Raw genomic sequence first — 19,879 nt, forward strand, 5'->3', positions numbered from 1 at the left:
AACTGTACAATATAAGAATTTCCAATACGAAATCAAAATATTACTATGAAGTAGAATTTATAATTGTTATTTGTTTACCAAATTTTACATTATGGCGACAAATAATCTTGCTATAAGCCACTTAATTCTTATCAAATGAAAAATAGTTGAACTTTACGGTGACTTTCCTTTCTTAGAATTTTATTTTTTATATAAAATATTATAAAATAATTTTGTCTGACATTTTTTGGAGAAGAAATACTCGAAAATAGAAAATAATAAAGTGTTATATAAAAAGCCTTCCAGTATAACATATTTATCAACAATAAATCCAAAAATTAAATAATAAATTGACGTAAAACAAAAACATTTGGGCAAAAAGTATTTTTTTGACATAACATCCCACAGCTGTCAAACCGTACAAGGCTAAAAGGAAATAGTACTTGTTATTCTCACGTCTCACGTCGTCAAATACTTTATTTTCTTATTCTATCCAAATTACACTTTAGTTCCAAATACAAACGACATATATCCCAAACATCCAATCAAAATTATATAATGTGAATCGTCTTACACCGGTTAAAGGTAAGATTAACGTTAAAATTATAATTATTATTCATAGTTAGTTGCGTCGGTAAGTTTGCTAGTGTGCGTTAAAATTCTAAGAAACAGCGGCGGCTTTACCTTTAGTCAATTTTAAACACGCTACGTTCAATATTAAGGGAAATTGCTAACTGACCCACCCCGACTTTGTTTGCTATTGAAAATATTAGACGATATTCCTAAATGTGAGTTTTTTTATCATAACTTTTTATCTGATACGTAATTTATTTTATTTTAATCAGTTTAAAGAATAAACGCTTAGTTATTCCGATTGATTTATTTGTAAAGTTCTGTTTTGGGCGATCGCTCTTTTGTGCCGAGACCAAAGGTTTATTTTAGTGTTATTTTATTTATATTTAGCTTATTCATATATGTTTTTATGAACATGAACCTTTATTTCTTATACGACATTTTTTTCTCGTATTGAAAATCTTGTTAGGTAAGATTTGTGTTATTTTTGTCTTTACTATAATTTTTTTGCGAAATAAGTATCCAGTTTTAAAATTAAATTAAAAATATATTATACATATTTTTAATAAATGAATGATTCAACAAAACTTGTCTTTTACATGGGATTTTATATTTTTTTCTATTTTATTTTATGTATGTGTACATAATAGCAACAAATTGTAACAATAGTGATGATGTATTCAATCTATTCTATTGTTTTCATATATTTAATTATACAATGTATCTATATATTATTCAATAAGTTGCAAGGGAAGGTTCATGTTTTAGCGGGCAGAGTACTCTCTGCCTAGTATCAAGAGATTTATGTCTTAAGACAATGCATGTTGACTCTAAACTCAGATATGCCTTTTTAAGTTATATACAGGAAAATGCATATAATTCATTTTCCAGAATGGAAATCAAACTACTATTTATTCAGGTTCTCCCTGTATTCCACACAGAGCAGAGAAGGCAGAAGGAATCTAATTTTAATACAATTAGTTTAGAGTTATTTGTTTCAATTCTAGACTTTGTGTGGTGAGTGACATATCTTGCAATAGCAGGAAAATGAAATTAATTCATTTTATATAAGAATTGTATCCATAACCATAGATTGTGGTTACAGTTAAATGTGCAATGATGGCCTCTCTGATTTTTTAATTAAATGTGAAATGATGACTTACAAACTACAAAAATTTACAAAAATTTTAATATCATTATAATATTTAATTTAATTGGGAATATTAATAATAAACAATTCATTGATTACAACAAGGTGAAAGTTCATATTTGGGTTTTTTCTTTAAAAGTTAAATGTACTGATAGGTCCATTGTGGCACATTAGTACAGTACCTAACTGTATATGCAACAATTGCAGATTTGATTCTTGCTCTGGAAACAAATTATTTTTTTATTTCTCCACTACTGTTAAAGCTAAGTGTGCTTTTCTGTCACTCAAATGCAGTCTCAATTTGGGTAAGAAGAAGGAAACAGGCGGTCTAAACAATAGATGTCCCCTGCCTACCCTAAGATTGTATGCACGATATGATTAAAATATAGAGAATATTTTTTTAATAAATTAAATATTTTAGGCCAGTGTTTTACATTGAAGCCAGTCATGGCACAGAAGCACAAAGTGTGACTGTAAATGCGACTGGTTGTCAGTGATCACACTGACCCTACTTGAGGAAGATTTAAATTAATATTTTCATTTCTTTACTCTGGTGTGAAAGTGCGGCGTTGAGTTCCGCCACTTAACACGCAATGCCTCTAGAATTCGGCGGAAAGTGAGAAATGGAGTGTCTTAAAACTAGAATCCCTTTGCCTACCCTGTTATGTGCGGGATACAGATGAAGCTGATTTTATTTTATAGTGTGAGATAAATATTCACTCAGGGGAAAAATACTTTTATCTCTTGGAGATAAAAATATTTTTCCCATGAGGAGGAGCGCAGCGCCCTGGAAAGGCGTTATGTTTCGCCACTCACCACGTAATCGTGATCTACATTTTTTATAATAAATTGAATGCGCTGATTACACCTGTCAAGATAATCAAGTGCATACTAAGAATTCGCTTAAATAATAATAGGTAAATAAAAGATAATTCTTGTTTCGTTGATATATTTTTTGTTATTATAAGTTTTTCGTGGAATCGTTGTAAGTGAAGCAAGCTGTTTTTTTCTTTAAAATTTATTATACCACCTATTACTACGACTACTAGGAGCCTTAACAACATTATAACATGTCATAGTAGCTGTAGGGGAACACAGAGAGGCAGGCTGACAGGCGGACGACAAATTGATCATAATATATTCTTTTTTTTTCCTTTGAACTATAGAACCCTACAAAAGGTACTATGTTATTATTTAGATAAGTGGGTATTATAAGCATAACCTTCGCGGGTACACGTATGTTGTAGAAATAACAATGTTTATTCCAAAATTCCTACGGGAACGAGAATAAACGATATCTCTTTTACATCTTAAAGTCGACCATAACCATAGGAATACGGATGCCGGAGAATCGATACCCACCCTATAAATTTTACTAACAAAAAATATACCCTGATTTTTTTTAAAAATACCTTCATACGATTAAAACACCACCATCAGAATATATTTCTAGATACGCCTACGGAGACGACTAGTACCATTATTATAGTAGATGCAAATTTTACATCATCGTCATCATCAGCTTGTCCTCGCCCACTGTTGGACCTGTCCAATGGCACACCATTGACCTCTTCGCATCCAGCCGGTGCCAGCCACTCTGCCAATGTCACTCAATTAATATATAAATTTTACATAATTACCTATAATATTTTTTTTTGTTACAGATTCAAAGAAATAAAGTTTTTGTAAATAAAAGAATAAGCGAAGGTGAGTTAGTTGAGCGAGATTTTTTTTGTAAATTTATTTTAAGTTTTCTTTTTTAGTTTCATTGCAATATCCTGTATCTGGGTATCTAGGTAAGTAGAGAAAACTTAGTGTTAAGATACTGTTCTGTTTAAGACACTTCCGATCCCCACTTACCGCCCAATTTTTGAGACATTCAGTATTGAATAGCAGAACTCAACGCTGCGCCTTGCCTCTGCAGAGCTGTTAAGGAAGAAAAATAATTCTTAGTTGAGGTTAGTCGAACCAACAACTCACGTTTTTACCACATTTAATTTCTAATAATATTTATATTTTTTAAGGTAAAAATGTCGCTGTGGGCAAGAGCTCAGCAGCTGCCGCCTGAGAGCTTGCAGAAGGTAAGTTTCCTGTAACGTGGACCACCAATGGTCCGCAGGAGCCTAGATGGGCTGAAGCGTTGGACGCGAAAACGCTCATACCGGCACACCTAATAAATAAATATTTTATTTCCTCGAGTGGGGATCGAATCCACAACCGTCGCGTTACAGTCACACGCATGTGCCGCTTCGCCAAGACGGCCCCAAATTAAAATGTGTGTTTCATTATCACAATTTATATTGATTATACCTACAGAGTGGTCCCTGCTAGCAATATTGATATAAAAGTGGTCCTTGAGCAAGAAAAGGTTGGGAAATGCTCTAAAAAATCATAATTTTTGCTAAATCCTCTCAGAAAAAAAAGCCTAATGCTTTTTTGTTAATTTTATGAAAAACAGAAGCAAAACATCATTAATTGTGATATAAATGTGTAACTATACATATTTACTTTTAAATCTTAATTTAATACCTGAGCGGAAATTGAACCTGCAACCTGTCTCATTTACAGTCGCACGCTTGTTACCCTGCGCCACGACTGGCCTTCTATCCTAAATATAAATAAATATAATTTATATATATACTAACGGCCCGCTCGCGGCTTCGTCCGCGTGAAGTACATGATTATTCATTTAATAAACAGAATTAACTGACAGTCAAATGTATTGATGATACGATATTGATTATTCTTTTTAAGTGTCCCTCTATCCATTTCAGTCAAAAATACTAAATGTACAGACAAAATATTTTTACTGTTTTATTATATATAGAGATAATGTTTATTGTTTTTGTAGGTGCGAGCAATCTACGGGGAACATTTTCCTATAGAGGTCCGCCACTGTCTCGCAACTTGGATCGAGAATAGGATATGGTAACATACAACCTATTTATGTTTTAGTAAATGTGAACTTGTGTCCTTTTGAGCCCAATTTTCCAGACATTACATGTTGAGTGACGAAACTCAACGCTGCGTTTTATCTTGGTATTAAATTGAAGAACTGTAAATAATTCATTTGTGTGAATCGAATCACATTCATCATGTGAAGAAGTGGCACAGTGCCATGATGACCTTTTTATCAAACCTAAATTCTTAGTGTCCAAGTAATACTTTGTAAGGTTATTACTAAATATATCATAAATAAAGATCACTTTATTTTTTTATTCCCATTATTATTTATATTTTTATAAACATTATATATTATAAATATATGTTTATACTCATTTATACCCACTCACCTACGCTCATTTATCGTTATTTATATCTATTTATACCTATCCAGGACTCCAGAGCCAGAGGAACAACAAAGATTCTTCGTGGACGAGCTAGTGCAAGAGATCCACACGCATACAGAACTGATGCTGTCTCCAGAGATGTTTGTCACTAAGATGAAATTGATTGAGGCCGCTAAGCTATTTAGGATGCAGTATAGGTATTTTATTTATTTGTTTTTTTATTTGTGTTCTTTTTATTATTTAGGTTATAGCAGTAAAATATATACAATATACATATTTGTACATTTTAATGCAGTGAGAATTAAACTCTCATTTATTACATGGACAGACGAAAACTGTCTCTGCGCAATTATTGAGGGTTCTGTAGCTCAAGAAAAAACGGAACATAATAGGATAGATGTTGGCTGATGTTAATATTGAGGTGAAGTCACTTTAGGAAAACTTACATCGCCCAGAAATAACCATAATTATCTTAATTATACATTTTTTTATTATTATTTTTTTTATTTCCCCCCACAGCCACGCCCCTCACGAGCTGTACACTTACATGCGGCGTTGCTTGGCTCTCGAGATGGAGGTTATACAGAGTGCGATGGGCACACCCTATATAGCCCAACCTCAGACCGAAAGGAAGTATAGTGAAGTAAGTATACAAATGGAAGGTAGTTTAGGTATGTTTTTATTTATTTTTTTCAGCGTCACGCTGTATTCTGCATATAGCACGGTTATTATTTATTAACATTTACATTTCGCTGTGGCAATAAGGCAAAGCGCGGTGTTTAGTTCCGCCACTTCCTCTCCAATATAAAAAATGATATTAAATAAATATTTTTTTGTATTTATCTATATATTTCTTTATTACCAGCTCATAACTGGCCTACAAACTGTGCGTCAGAAAGTCAACATGGCGAGCGAGGAAATAAGATCACTTCAGGCTAACATCGAGTCCTTTTCATTGCAATATCATGAGTGCGTGAAGAATAAAGGTGAATTTAATGTTTTATTACTGTTTTTTTTTTACCTTCACTCTGTATCCCGTATGTCACAGGAAATATACCTTGTTTTGTGCGGGGTACAGCGTGACCTAAAAAAAATTACTAAACTAACTTAACTTGCTTCAATTTCAAATTCCATTTGGGAAAACACACAAACTCAACATAATTGTGTATGTAACATACATGAATTTAATATATAATAAAATGGTAACTAGTCTTAATTGATTTTATTTTTAGTTTTCACTAATATATTTTTGCAATTTTTCACACAGGCCACATAAACTACCTCCAACAGTCCGGGCCCTTAACCAACGAGCGTCGCGAACTGGAGGCGTGCCTGCGAGTTCAAATAGATGAAATGGAGAGAAAATTGAATGTTTTGGTGAGAAATCATAAGAAATTAATATGAGATATGTATTCACATGTTTTTACCTGTTAAAGAGATTTGGATGAAATTTAATCTTAGTAAGTTTAAAAATGTTATGATATTCAAAAACAGTAATCTCGACATTACGTTTTGTTTTTAAGAAATTTGTAAACAAATACACATGCATTTTATGAAGCTTAGTACACATGACCAAAAGTATTATTAGACGTTTTTTAACTTCACACTGTATCTAAGCAGGGTAACCCAGGAACCTAGTGTTAAGACAAACCTATCTCATTGAGACACTTCATTCTCCACTTTCCACCTAATTCTTGAGGCACTGCGTGTTGAGTGGCGGTCTTTGCCTCGTTACCAGAGCGGATTGGGAGTCCAATCTACAATCCATCACCATTAAAATCGCACTCTTGTGCCCCAGTGTCACGACAGGCCTTAATAGATTATACTAAAATATTAAATTGTAACATTCTTATTTATATACAATGTGACAACTTTATAACCACCTTTTGTTTTGAAATCGTTTAATCATAATTTATTGTTTATTAATATTTAAAAAATGATGACTTAATTTTTTTTGTTTACCCACAGGTCGCGCAAATAAATCAATCTCAAATGGAACTAGTGGACCATATGAAGGAAAACATCGCCAATCTGCGCCAGCTGCAAAGCCAAGTATTAGATGAAGAACTCATTAAGTAAGTATTACTTCAACCGGTAATTGAATTAGTTATCACAGTGATTTGCAAAAAAAGGCGAAGGCCGTCGTGATGCAGTATTACATGCGCGCGGCTGTAAACGCAACGGTTGTGGGTTCCACTACCACTCTGATGAATGAAATATTCAATGTTTTCATTTACTAGCTTTGGTAAGGAGGCAAATATCAGCTTTGACTTACGCCACTCAACATGTAATGTTTCGAGATTTCAGAGGTGCCTGGAGAAAGGATTAGCACATACGTCACTAACACTTACATACTCTTCCTTATGCAGGTGCATATTTCCTTCCTTATACAGCTTTGAATTATATAAAGACTAATAATAATAATAAAAAAACTTTTCACTTCACTCCAGATGGAAACGCGAACAGCAATTAAGCGGAAACGGAGTGATAATGCACTCGAACCTCAACACGATACAGGAGTGGTGTGAACTGCTGGCTGATCTGATATGGAGTACAAGACAGCAGGTGGGCAACGTGGCCCGCATTAATGGGAAGACCATACCCGAGCTCCGGCAACCTCACTTGACTGAGATGTTAGATGATATGGGGAAACAGGTTAGTGGAGGTTTACTGAGGTTACTTCTTTCATGCTTTACATGCCTTTATTATCAATGACACTGTATTCTCGAAGGTCTATCGAGGTTCCCCTGTCTCACTGTTTCTCTTACTACTCACTCTTGCTTTATAAATATTTTTTAGTCTCATGCTACGGCGTGGATTTGTACACGCTACAAGATACAATCCTGCATAAAGCAAGGTATTCAGAGGGAACCTGAGAATCTAGTGTTACACTCCATTCTCATTATCACATTTCCGTTCCCCACTTTCCACCGAATTTCAATTCGAACTTTTTATTTCTGTTCTGTTCTGTTCTTTTCATTATGGCGTTCCGAGCGTGCCAGTGACTTTTTATTTCAATTTATTTCTTTCATAGGTGACAAGTCTCCTGTCAACGTTGGTGACATCAACGTTTGTGATAGAGAAGCAGCCGCCGCAAGTTATGAAGACGAATACACGGTAATTTAATGATTATTATTATATTTTTTTTTAAATTCTGATTTGGGTGAACTTTGGGTGATTTAGAGATATTGCTTATATTTTTATTGGTATTGTGTTTAAGCCGGGTGTTTGTAAACGCGACGGTTGCGTATTTGATACCCACTAAGAGGAAATGTATATATTTTTTATTTTATTTCCCTCTCTGCAAATTCTCTCCCTATCAAAGTGGGGGAAATAAAATATAATATGTATAGATTTAACAACAAAGTTAAAAATATTTTGTCTGTACAAAGCGTGGCGGTGGCTGCCACCACTTCCCTCCTACAAAACGTGATCAATATATATTTATAAATAATTTAAATATTGATATATTACGTTATAATATTATTTTCCAGTTTCACGGCTACGGTCCGCCTCCTTGTGGGTGGTCAACTTAATGTGCATATGACGCCGCCACGGGTCACTGTGAGTTAACTCTTTATACATTTTTTTTTAATTTTGGAATTATTTGAATGGGATTTGAACTGGCTACCTCAGTCGTAATATAGAATGTCTCATTTCATGGCGATAATTATAAGAAAATAAATATTTTTTGATTAATATTAGTTTTTTTTATATAAAGCGAGAAACAGTGTTTTGACATCGGGTTCAAACAACCATCAAACATAAAGGACTGAACTGATTTTTTATTTATAATAATAATCCTTTTCTTTTAGGTGGTAATAATATCTGAGCAACAAGCTCAACTCCTACTGAAAAGTGACACGCAGGGTCGGGGCAAGCAGCCGGTGGAATGTGGCGACATATTGAACAACAGCGGGTGCATGGAGTACCAGCCGACTAGCAGGCAGCTCAGTGTTAGCTTTCGGTAGGTAGTGAGTTCAAATACCAGGATGGGAAGTTTAGTGATGATTATAACTGTTCGACAATACATTCAATCAGATCAGCAGGGATGAACTACTATTTAATATATTAATAATGTTTAATTACTAATTAATAATATTTAATTACTTAATAACAAACATAACATAACATAGCTTCACGCTTTATCCCTAGCGGGGTAGTCAGAGAGAACGGAGCACCAAACGCTACGGTTTTTTTCTTACAGTAACATGCAATTACGAAAAATCAAGAGAGCAGAGAAGAAAGGCACTGAAAGTGTGATGGACGAGAAGCTGACACTGCTCTTCCAGTCTGAGTTCAACGTGGGTGGTGGGGAATTAGTGTTTCAGGTATATTTCGACATATTTCTACAGTATTTCCTTATTTTGGCTTATTTGTGTTTTTATGTCTATTTCTTTACGAGTTCTTAGGATTATGAGATTAAAACATGCAAGAAGAACAAAAATATATCTTAAGAACAAAAATTTAGCTTAATGATAAGAGCGCTTAAACGGTATCCAAGAGGCGCGGATTCCACTCCCGTTATATATATTTTTTAAATATTTTCTAAAAAAGTATTATATCGTTTGTGTGGTCCCCAGGTGTGGACGCTGTCGCTGCCCGTAGTAGTGATAGTGCATGGCAACCAGGAGCCGCACGGATGGGCCACCGTCACCTGGGACAACGCCTTTAGTCCTCCCGGGCGCGTACCCTTCGCTGTGCCCGACAAGGTTAGTAACCGGCAACCAGGTAATGTAACCTGAAATAAGGCCGAGGACAGGCCGTTGCGTTGGTGCACGGGCAACCGGTTATTTAATGTGTCTCGAAAATTTCATAAAATGAACGGGTGTTTCTTCTATCTACTTTGTTATAAGAGGAATATAGCCTGAAAACAAAAAATGACACTGACTATGTGGAGTTGAAATTATTAATTTTAAAATATTTTTATGTATGTATAACAGGTGACATGGGGTCAGTTGGCGGACACGCTTCGTATCAAGTTCAGTTCGGCCACGGGCGGGGACTTGTCAGAGGATAACCTTCGATTCTTGGCTGAAAAGATATTTAGGTGAGTTAGAAATTTTATTTAATTAATAAAAATATGTGTTATGAAGTAAATTATAAGTTAAATTATAAGTAAATAATTGTATTAGTTTTTGTTTTATTTAAATTGGTTCACACACAAAAAGTTTTATCAATGGAACATATTTTGCTAACTTGTAACAAAATTTGTACAAACATTTTTTTTTATTGACTGATGAAACTAGGTTTTATTCGGGTGTTATTGTCTTTTTAAATAATAATGTTATTAAACAAATAATCATTTAAATAATAATGTTATTAAAAAAAATTGCGTTCAGTAGTATAATTGTGTGTACCTATGTAATAAGTATACACCATCTGACGATCCCTCTCGCGCAGCGTCAACTTTCACTATTAAATATACTATATGCTCTGTATATGTTTCCCCTCCCATGTTTCATCAATATAGTATATCCTGAATAGTGCCTCTTTCCCCATGTTTGAAATATCCTATATAAGTTCAACCCCCACGCCTCTCCCCACGAGGCTAGACCGTGTAAAGGGCAACCCCCACCATCCCCAGGAGCAGTCTGCCGCTGAACGCGATGGAGCTGAACAGCATGACGGTCAGCTGGACGCAGTTCTGCAAGGACGCGCTGCCGGAGCGCAACTTCACCTTCTGGGAGTGGTTCTACATGGTGGTCAAGGTCACCAGGGACTACCTGAGGACGCTGTGGTGTGACCGGTGAGTCTCACACACATTCACTCTTACGTATTTACACGGGTTCGTGAACGATGGTGGTCACTTACCCATCAAGTGATCTGTACGCTCGTTTGCCTTGTCTTTTTCGTTAAAAAAACACGCATACACACTCACAACTTCACAGTATTACTACTGTACCAGTAGAACTTTGTATAATATATAAATTAATTTTTAACGATGATTGTTGGTTCGATTCCCTTTCCGGGAAATGAAATATTTATATATTTTCATTACCTCACTTTGATAACGAGGCAAAGCGCGGCGTTGAGCTCCGCCACTCAACACGCATTATATCGATAATTCGGCGTAGAAAGTGGAGAACGGAGTAACTTAACAACCCTTTGCCTATTCCGTTATATGCGGGGTACATCGTGATGTAAAAAAAAAATAAAAGTCCATCTCCCTTCCCTTCCAGGCTTATAATGGGTTTCATACAAAAGAAGCAAGCCGAGGAGATGCTGTCCAAATGTCCCCCGGGAACTTTTCTACTACGTTTCTCCGACTCCGAGCTGGGTGGGATTACTATTGCGTGGGTTGGTGGTAAGTAAAGGAACCGCAGAGAGGTTGGTCTCTAAGCTTTATTATAGAAGAGCAGAGAATTTTGATCAGTTTTGTTTCTTAGTTTTTTTTAAATATTGTTTTGTTTTTACATGAGCTTCACGAAACTCAACGCTGTGCTTTTTGCTTTTCGCTTGGTGCCAGAGCGAAGAAATGAAAATATTAATAATTCATTTCCCCGAGTGGAGATCGGACCCACAACGTGCTAGTTACACTATAATATTATTGAAATGTGTTTTTAAATCGTTAATTATTATTCTTATCATTAGATTTATTGATAATTAGATTATTTTTAGTTTCACATTGTATTCCACATATAGCAGGGGAACCTATTAAGACACTTCCGTTACCTATTTTGATCTAAACTCTGGAGGCTTTGCGTGTTGAATGGCGGGACTCATGTGCATTGACTTTTTATCAGAGCGAAGAAATGAAAGTATTACATTTTTCATCACCCTCAGCCCACTCACGAATCCACAACTAGATAATTAAATTATATTTCATATCATTTCTAAATACGTATAATTTGATTAATAATTTATTATCCCCTATAATGCCTCCCCTATAATGCCTCCCCTATAGGGTCTCCTCCGGTTAAAATAATGGAATCTAAAATATTAAAATATACAAAAAGGTGTCGTACAACAGATGTTAATAAATTGGATATAAATTTGGATTACATGTGCTACATATATTTTACCATTCTTTCATTAGATTCTATGTTTGATTTGTTGATTTACCCCAACATTATAGTTTTGGTTTTATCTATACTGGGATTTAAACCCACTTTTTTTTCAATGATACAGAGGGTAATGAAGTATTCAGCCTCCAACCGTTCACCTCGCGTGATCTCATGCTTAGATCTCTCGCGGATCGTATCTTGGATCTCGCGCAGTTGCAGTTTCTGTACCCAAATGTCGCCAAGGACGATGTGTTCTCTAAGTACTACACTAAACCTGGTGGGTAGTTGTTTTTTTTATGTTATTAGTATCAGTTACAATTTTATACAGTATATAGCAGGTTAAAGGAACCTATTGTTGAGATTCCATTCTCCACGCACTACACAATTTTTGATATTTTACGTATTGTGTGAAGGAACTCAACGCAGCAGCTTATCTTGTTATTAGAACAGGGAAATGAAACTAATACAGCGTATAAAATAATGAGTCCAAAATAAACTAATGATAGTATCAATTTTTTGTGCCTCTCCCACCACCCAAAGCACCTAAGATATGGGAAAAAATATGAAATTAAAAAACAACATCATTTCTTTATCAGAAAACGAAATGCTAAAGAACGGTTACGTGAAACCAGTGCTAGTAACGACGCTTCCGCCATACATGTCGTCGTCCCCCTATGCGCACTCGCCCGACTCGCATCGTAACACACCCAGCGTGCACAGCAGGTGATGTATTTGTATACAGATATACATACACATATATAAAAATATATATAAATATAGATATATGTCCATATATCGAGTCAATGGCTCGAAGGACTATTTAATACAAATATACGCCTAGACATAGTAATATTACATAGAATTATCTTTATTTATCTATAGATTTAAAGTTAACTATTTGAGTGTAGTGTTAAAAATACACTACACGCAAATGTGCAGACATTTCTATAGATTAAAGTGCTTTTCAAGTTTGGCTCGATGGACCAAAATATTGAAGTACAAAAAACGAACTCTCCACTTTATTAGAAATTCATATATAGTATATAGTAGATAAATATCTCGTTCCGTCGTTTGCGACATAACCAATGCCATTTACTTTTTTTATATTCTGTGACAAAATGTTAACGTTAAACTATAAAACATAATATGTATATTATACATACATCAGCTATACACTAACACATAAGTATATAAATTTATTAGTGTGTGCTTGTGTGTTTTGAATAGAAGACACAGCCGATCATATAAACTATTTTATTTTTATTTATTGTTTGTATTATTTGTTTTGACATGGCGTTAGTCACGTCTCGAGTACTAGATGTATTTTTGAAAGCTTAATTGAAAACGACAAGACATTGCAGAGATTGGAACAGAACTAACGTATACCTTTATGCTTTCGTGATTCTAGCTGAAATCTTAAGCAGAATCTCTTTTTGATAACTTTACACTACGTTTAAGTTACGGTAATGTAACTCGCTGTTTTTCTTTGTTATTTTATTTTAACATTATTTATTTTTTTCCTTTAGGTACATGATTGAGTTTTGAACGATACGTCCGATTTTTTTTTCAAATATTTTTAATTTTTTTTAGTTTTGTTTAATAGTCACATCCTTTTTTGTATTAAGTTTTCATTTTTTTCTTTGCGAGCTTCCAAAAAATCAGTTTAAACAATCTCATTAGATATTTTATTATTATTTTAAGTTTAAATAAGCAATATTAGATTAGATATAATTTTTTTTATATTTTATGTTCTTTTTTATTTTGTATCATGTGCGTGATGCGTTTATTGATCTTCATGTTTAATTTTTAGATTTAATATTTTTAGGTATTTTTTTTAGTATAGGGTGGACGTTGTTTTTGCTAATTCAGAATATATTTTAAAGGAAGTTTTTTAATTTTCTATTTGATGTTTTAAAAGGAAATTGCATTTTTTAATAAGATTTTGTAAAAACAATGACTTTAAGCTAAGTTAAGATAAGAATAATTATTTTATAGGTTATAAATTTAATAATAGTAAAAAATAGTATTATTTTGTTTTTAGCTGCGGAACGACTATTCTACAACTGTAAATGGAAAATGGCGAAAAATGTTTTTTTATATAAAAAATAATATTTAAAATTATCATTATCAATGTTATGAGGCTTGTTGAAAAGTAAAAAAAGTTACTTTTTTATATAAATTTTTGCATATTGTTAGTGATTATTGTTAATTTAAATTTAGGCATGTTTTCAAATTTTTCATCTTTGCTGGTTAATTTAAGAAAAAATACCGCATCATTTTAATTTCATTATTTAAAAAAATGTTTTTGCAAACGTCACAAAAATCACTATTAAATTTAAAAACAAAGATAATAAAAAAAAACTTCAATTAAAATAAATTTTTGTTACACAATCAGTATTTACGTTATGATTAGGTTTTTTAGGATAAATTAGACTTTTTTAAAAAAAAATATGTTTCTATATACTAAAAAAATATTTTATTATATACAAATTACGTATTTATACGATTTTCTAGACTTATTAAAATATTATTATCTTTTTTAAAAAAATGTCAATTTCTCGGCTGCATATCTCTTAGGGTCATAGACACTCACCTCAGGGTTGGCAACGAATTTACACGTAATGTTCCATAGGTTATAATTTTTATTATTTCCAATTTAAAATTTAAAAAAAAACTCATTTCTGCTTTCTGCCCACAGTATACTAATATTTAAAATAACTACAGCATATTTTATATATTAAATCATAATTTTATAAAATGTAATGTTTTATTTTAAATTACTTTTTTATACTAAAATATAATTTATATTTACTATTAATAATCTATAATAATTTGAATTATTCCTATTTATATTAGATAAAGACCAATTTTCAATAGATAGAACAAAAAAAAACCTTTAAATTAATATTTTCATAAAATACATTAAAAATCTATCCAAGATTTTGATTATGGGTCCATTTATGCATTTTTTATCTGTGGTCTCGTTTTTTTATAGATGATTTGCTTAGGTTTTTTAATGAGATGTTACAGCATAATAATATTAATGCTTATCTTGTTTTTTAATTTGGTGCTACATTATTAATTTTAAGACTTATTCCATGGACAAGATAACACGCTCTCTATTAAAAAATTTTACATAAAAAATAAAAAAGTAAATGTCAATTTTGTATAGCCTAGTTCTTTTGTCTATGGTTATTTAATACTGAAGACATTTTTTCATTAGGATAGCTTTTAAATGTCATAGACATGGCAAAGGTATTAAATTATACGGTTAAAACAATTATTAAATATGTGAGAGTTTTTTGTCTCTAAATTCTATCCATGATGTTGAAAGTAACTGATAAGTAGAAAAAAATATATTAAAGAACAACGATAATTATAAAGGATGTGACTATTACACAATGTTTTAGATTTAAGATATGACGTAATATAATTTTTTAAAAAATAATAAAAATATGCTCAAAGAAGCGCAACTTAGACGATATACAAAATGTCAGACTTTTTTGCCTAAAACGAAGTTTCAAACGATTTACTTAGTCTAGCTAAGTCTAATTTGTGTTGATTTTTTTATGATAAAGTTTGAAAAATAAAACTGGTTGTACTTTTTTTATTAATAATGACATTTTGTGACTCGTCGTAAATTTAAATTAAGTCTTATTCGGAATTATACAATTATACATGACAATGTTGTATGTTCGCTGTATGTTTTGACGTATTTATGATACAAATATATGTGAGATTCAAATATATATATTTTTCATTTAACAAAAATGTCTTTGGATTTTAGATTTTTTTGTAAAACAAGTTTTTTTACCTGAAATTTATTTATTCTTTTTATTTTTTTTTTTCTCTAAAATTTTTTTTAAATGTCAAAATTGTTGTAATTTTTTATTTTTTTCTAGTTGTTAAATAATCTAAAGACATTTTTTGCTTCCTTCGCGAAAATGCAACACAGACGGTCGTTTTAATTATAACATATTAACTATGGATTGTTATATTATGTTTCATTATTATTAATAAATTAGTCTTTTATTATCATCATTATGTTTTTGCCTCATATAGTCTGTGCTGTCATTTTGCGACGGATTTAAATATTTTTTTAAATTATTATTATTTTTTTAACGACCGTCTTCATTTTAATAATGTGTTGCATTTTCTTTTCCTTTCCCGATATCTACGGTGGGGCCTGCTCGCGACGGAAAAATACACTAAAAAATACAATATTAACTGTATATAACTGTTTCTACGGCAATTGTATAAAAAAAATTACATATATAATTAAAAAATAATATCTATTTAAATAATATAATTATGTGCATTAAATTTTAATTTTTGCCTTTAATTTCTCTTTTGTTACGTAACCATAAAACATTTTAATAAAAAAATCCACAAAAAATGCCGTTTTTTATATAATAAATGAACAAAAAGCAGTTACTTCAGCGCATCTACTCCAGCTCAGACTGAGAGTAGTTTCATGGACAGTGACTTGTTTGAACAAATACGCGCCTTCGAGCCGGACGGCTTGGACGACTTCGACTTTTATGGGGGGAACGTCGCTATGAAATAAGGTACGGGTTATATTATAAAATTAATTATAATGTCATTCTAATAGTTCCGCTATTGAAAGCGTAATGTCTAAAATAAGTAGGTTCTCTCTGCCTATACAACAATAACAGTTGTAACTAATAAAAGTGGAAACATACTATTATCATACTACCATAGTTGGTTATGGCAACATATTTTTACGTAATGCTCTTGTAATACTTTTTTTTGCTTCACGCTGTATCCCGCTGTGTGTTTTTGTTTTTCAGAGAAACGCCGAAAAACTACCAGTAAATTAGATTTCTCCGCTTGAGTCAATTATTTAGCCTAGTTCGCAGTTATGTATCCGTGCCATAGTGTATATTATTATATTGTGCAAATTATTTTTATCTGTAACCTATTATATACCTATTATACATGTCAAATGAAAATCGCAATAATTTTAATTTGTAATTATTTTTTATTCTATTATATCTGAATTATTTTATCAGAGATTTTATAACTTTTATATAAGATTTTTCCTTTTTTAGTATTTATGACGATACTTTATGTTGATTTTGTTCTAGTATTGTAATGTTTTTATTTCATATTTTAAATTTTATATATTTCATTTTATTTTAACGAAATCCTAAATCGTGAAAAAAATTTATGTACATCTCAACGCAATAAATTGCACAAAAAATATTTAAATGTGTATAAGTATTTTTGTGAATAAGTAAATATGTTAATTGAATCGTATTTTTTGATTGAAAGCTTAAAAATAATATTATTATTTTGTTTTTATAAATTTGTTGAAGTTACTTAATCTCCTTCATACAATATATTTTAGCAATATTTTATATGACAGTACCTTTGTGTCTTCATTTTGATTTTATTTACTTAGTTTTAAGTCAGTTATTTCTTATTTGCAATATATTTTTACTTAAGACGTGCATTTAAATTTAAATAATATTTTGAATTATGATAATAAATTATTATTATTAATAATTATTATATTCAACGTTTTAAAGTAATTTCCAGTGACTTTTAAAATTAAAAGAATAAAATACTTCACAGAGGTAAAAAGTACGTCGCTTTGGCAATTTCTAGATTATGTCATTAAGAGATTATTAATATAAATTTTATTATAAATATATATAATGATGTATAATTCAACAGATAAAAAATAATTTTATGTCGTGGTTTTTGATTAAAAAAATATCATGCTTTTTGAATACTGTCACATTATTTTTGAAATAATTAGTGCCATAGATAACCTTTGTTGTACAGACATGTATTCAAATTGATTATTTACAAAATAATATTATATTCTGGTTATTTTAGTAATAGTTTTTATTATCTGAAACAATTAGAATAAAAAATTAAATAAAATAAAAATATAAGAATAATTAGAACTGAAACAACAAAAAGACTAAACTATTTGTCTAATGTCTCTGACTAAACACATTGTCTAATCTGCATGTGACAGTGAGTCAGCGTCCGACTGTTAAGCAAGGATTGTACGTTCAATACAACGTAAAGCAAAAAGAAGAAAAAAATAAAGACAAGAAGAAATACTTTACAAATGAGAAATTATCAAAATAGACAATCTATATTTAAACTCAAATGTAAAATATTCTATATCCAAATAGATTATTATAAGCACTTTTGTGCCGTGTAATGTAATTAATAGACCATTTAAAAATTCTTCAGTCCAAAAATTTTTAAATAAGGTAATAGGAGAATACACATTTTAATAACCAGAATATAAAAAACAATATAAATCGATGTAACTGAGATGTAATTTATAAACTATAAAGCTTTTTATATGAAATCAGAAAAAGTGGTCTTACTAATATGAAAAAGATTTTTTTAATACAATAAAGAGCCGTCGTGGTACAGGGGCACAAACGTGCTACTGTAAACGCGACGGTTGTAGGTTCGATTTCCACTCGAGGAATGAAACATTTAAAATTTTTTACATTTTATTTCAAATTGTGATTTCCAAATTATAATATGTAGACATTGTAATATGATTCCGTTAATATAGTTTTGAAATGATAATTTCTAAAGTTGGACCACTTTTCTAAAAATTCATATTATATGTGTGAAGCTATAGTAGATATAAGTATAAACAAATAATAATAAAATTTTCGTCAATTCTCAAAAGTCCCAGTGTGATATATGTGGCCTTACCTCCCTTTTGCATTTCGTAGTGTTCTTTCACTTTATTCATGTTAAAATAATGTTTATATAATATGTATGTTATTGTATTTGTACCAAAAAATGTTTTATTAATTTATTTGACAGATATTGAACTATCAGCATGTGACTAGACACGACGATTGTGGAAATGAACTATTTTCATTTTCTCGCTTTGGTAACGAAATAAACAGCGGCGTTGAATTCCGCAATATCTCAATGATTAGGCAACACATGTGAAACTCATTTTACTTTTCATCGTTAAAAGTATGTAAGTATGTTATTCCTATTCACAAAATTCACTATACACAAGAAATTAATTATGCTTTGAATCGTTATATTTGATATGAACCTGTGTACTTTGTACTGTAAACGCTTATATTATGTCAATTCTATTATAGTGTTAAGCTTTTGCCTAATATTAACGTCTATATAAATATATAAAATTATGTATATGATAATGTATAAACCTTAAAATACAAATGAGTTAACTCAAAATAACTTATTGTGGCGGTTGTGGGTTCGATTCCCGCTCGGAGGAATGCATTATTTTTGTTTAATAGTAGTTTAAGGATTATGTTCCGCCGCTCAGTAAACAGTATCTGGAAAATCATGCGGTGCGTGAGGAACGGAGTGTCCAACCACTATTTCCCGTCTGCGTACCCCTCATTATGCGGGGTCCAGCGTGAAGCTATAAACAATCCTTAAAAAGTCTACAACTTCTGATTTTGCTAAAATCTGATAATATAAACCTTACTCTAAATGTTCTATAATATTTTTTTATCAATAGTATTTTTGAGTTACCTCACTTTTATTCTGAGGCTACGATATGTTGATGTTCAAATATGTTTATGTATTTACAGACAGATATTTTTTGGTTTAAGAAATTATTATTAGTATTCAGAAATTTTGAATTAAAGGATGAATTTATTAAATTCTAATACATCCTGTGTAAGGGTATCAATTGAAAAACTATGTTACTATAACCGCTGATACAGTGGGGACATCGACACTAGCAACTTTACGTAATATAGCCTGCAGTAAACGGTCTATATGACGCAAAAGCATTTTTTTAATTAAAAAAAGTTTTATTGAGATGAGCGCGATCTCGGGGGCGGAGCTTTATAATAATATATATTTTATTATTTACAATACAA

General features: G+C 31.5%; 1 protein-coding gene across 6 annotated transcripts; it reads left to right on the forward strand.

Moving 5' to 3' along the window:
- The first annotated feature begins 413 nt into the window (after positions 1-413).
- On the forward strand, positions 414-18,083 carry Stat92E (Signal transducer and transcription activator Stat92E). Of its 6 annotated transcripts, none has more exons than XM_085186962.1 (22): positions 414-564; positions 3,367-3,409; positions 3,727-3,783; positions 4,554-4,630; positions 5,040-5,189; positions 5,512-5,635; positions 5,858-5,978; positions 6,260-6,369; positions 6,961-7,067; positions 7,443-7,647; positions 8,027-8,109; positions 8,487-8,556; positions 8,808-8,959; positions 9,200-9,323; positions 9,576-9,704; positions 9,936-10,042; positions 10,580-10,741; positions 11,175-11,299; positions 12,124-12,276; positions 12,596-12,722; positions 16,431-16,567; positions 16,811-18,083. In XM_085186962.1, the coding sequence occupies exons 3-21, from the start codon at positions 3,733-3,735 to the stop codon at positions 16,564-16,566; spliced, it is 2,313 nt and encodes a 770-aa protein (XP_085043088.1). In that variant the 5' UTR covers positions 414-564; positions 3,367-3,409; positions 3,727-3,732; the 3' UTR covers position 16,567; positions 16,811-18,083. The 6 variants fall into 6 exon arrangements, with proteins under 6 accessions (XP_085043088.1, XP_085043091.1, XP_085043093.1 ...); XM_085186965.1 differs by having other exon boundaries at positions 416-564; positions 10,586-10,741; XM_085186963.1 differs by lacking the exon at positions 414-564 and adding an exon at positions 687-767.
- Positions 18,084-19,879: the final 1,796 nt, after the last annotated feature.

The sequence above is a fragment of the Heliconius melpomene genome, chromosome 6 (assembly GCF_056956725.1).
Source record: "Heliconius melpomene rosina isolate 202511_hmr_F chromosome 6, ASM5695672v1, whole genome shotgun sequence".
Taxonomy (NCBI): Eukaryota; Metazoa; Arthropoda; class Insecta; order Lepidoptera; family Nymphalidae; genus Heliconius; species Heliconius melpomene.

What these genes read in the sequence shown, in the direction of transcription:
- Stat92E (XM_085186962.1), top strand. Translation starts at nt 3,733, where the DNA reads ATGTCGCTGTGGGCAAGAGCTCAGCAGCTGCCGCCTGAGAGCTTGCAG. An exon ending in GTGGGGAATTAGTGTTTCAG is followed by an intron (nt 9,324 to 9,575) that starts GTATATTTCGAC and finishes TGTGGTCCCCAG; the next exon opens with GTGTGGACGCTGTCGCTGCC. An exon ending in TAAGTACTACACTAAACCTG is followed by an intron (nt 12,277 to 12,595) that starts GTGGGTAGTTGT and finishes TTTCTTTATCAG; the next exon opens with AAAACGAAATGCTAAAGAAC.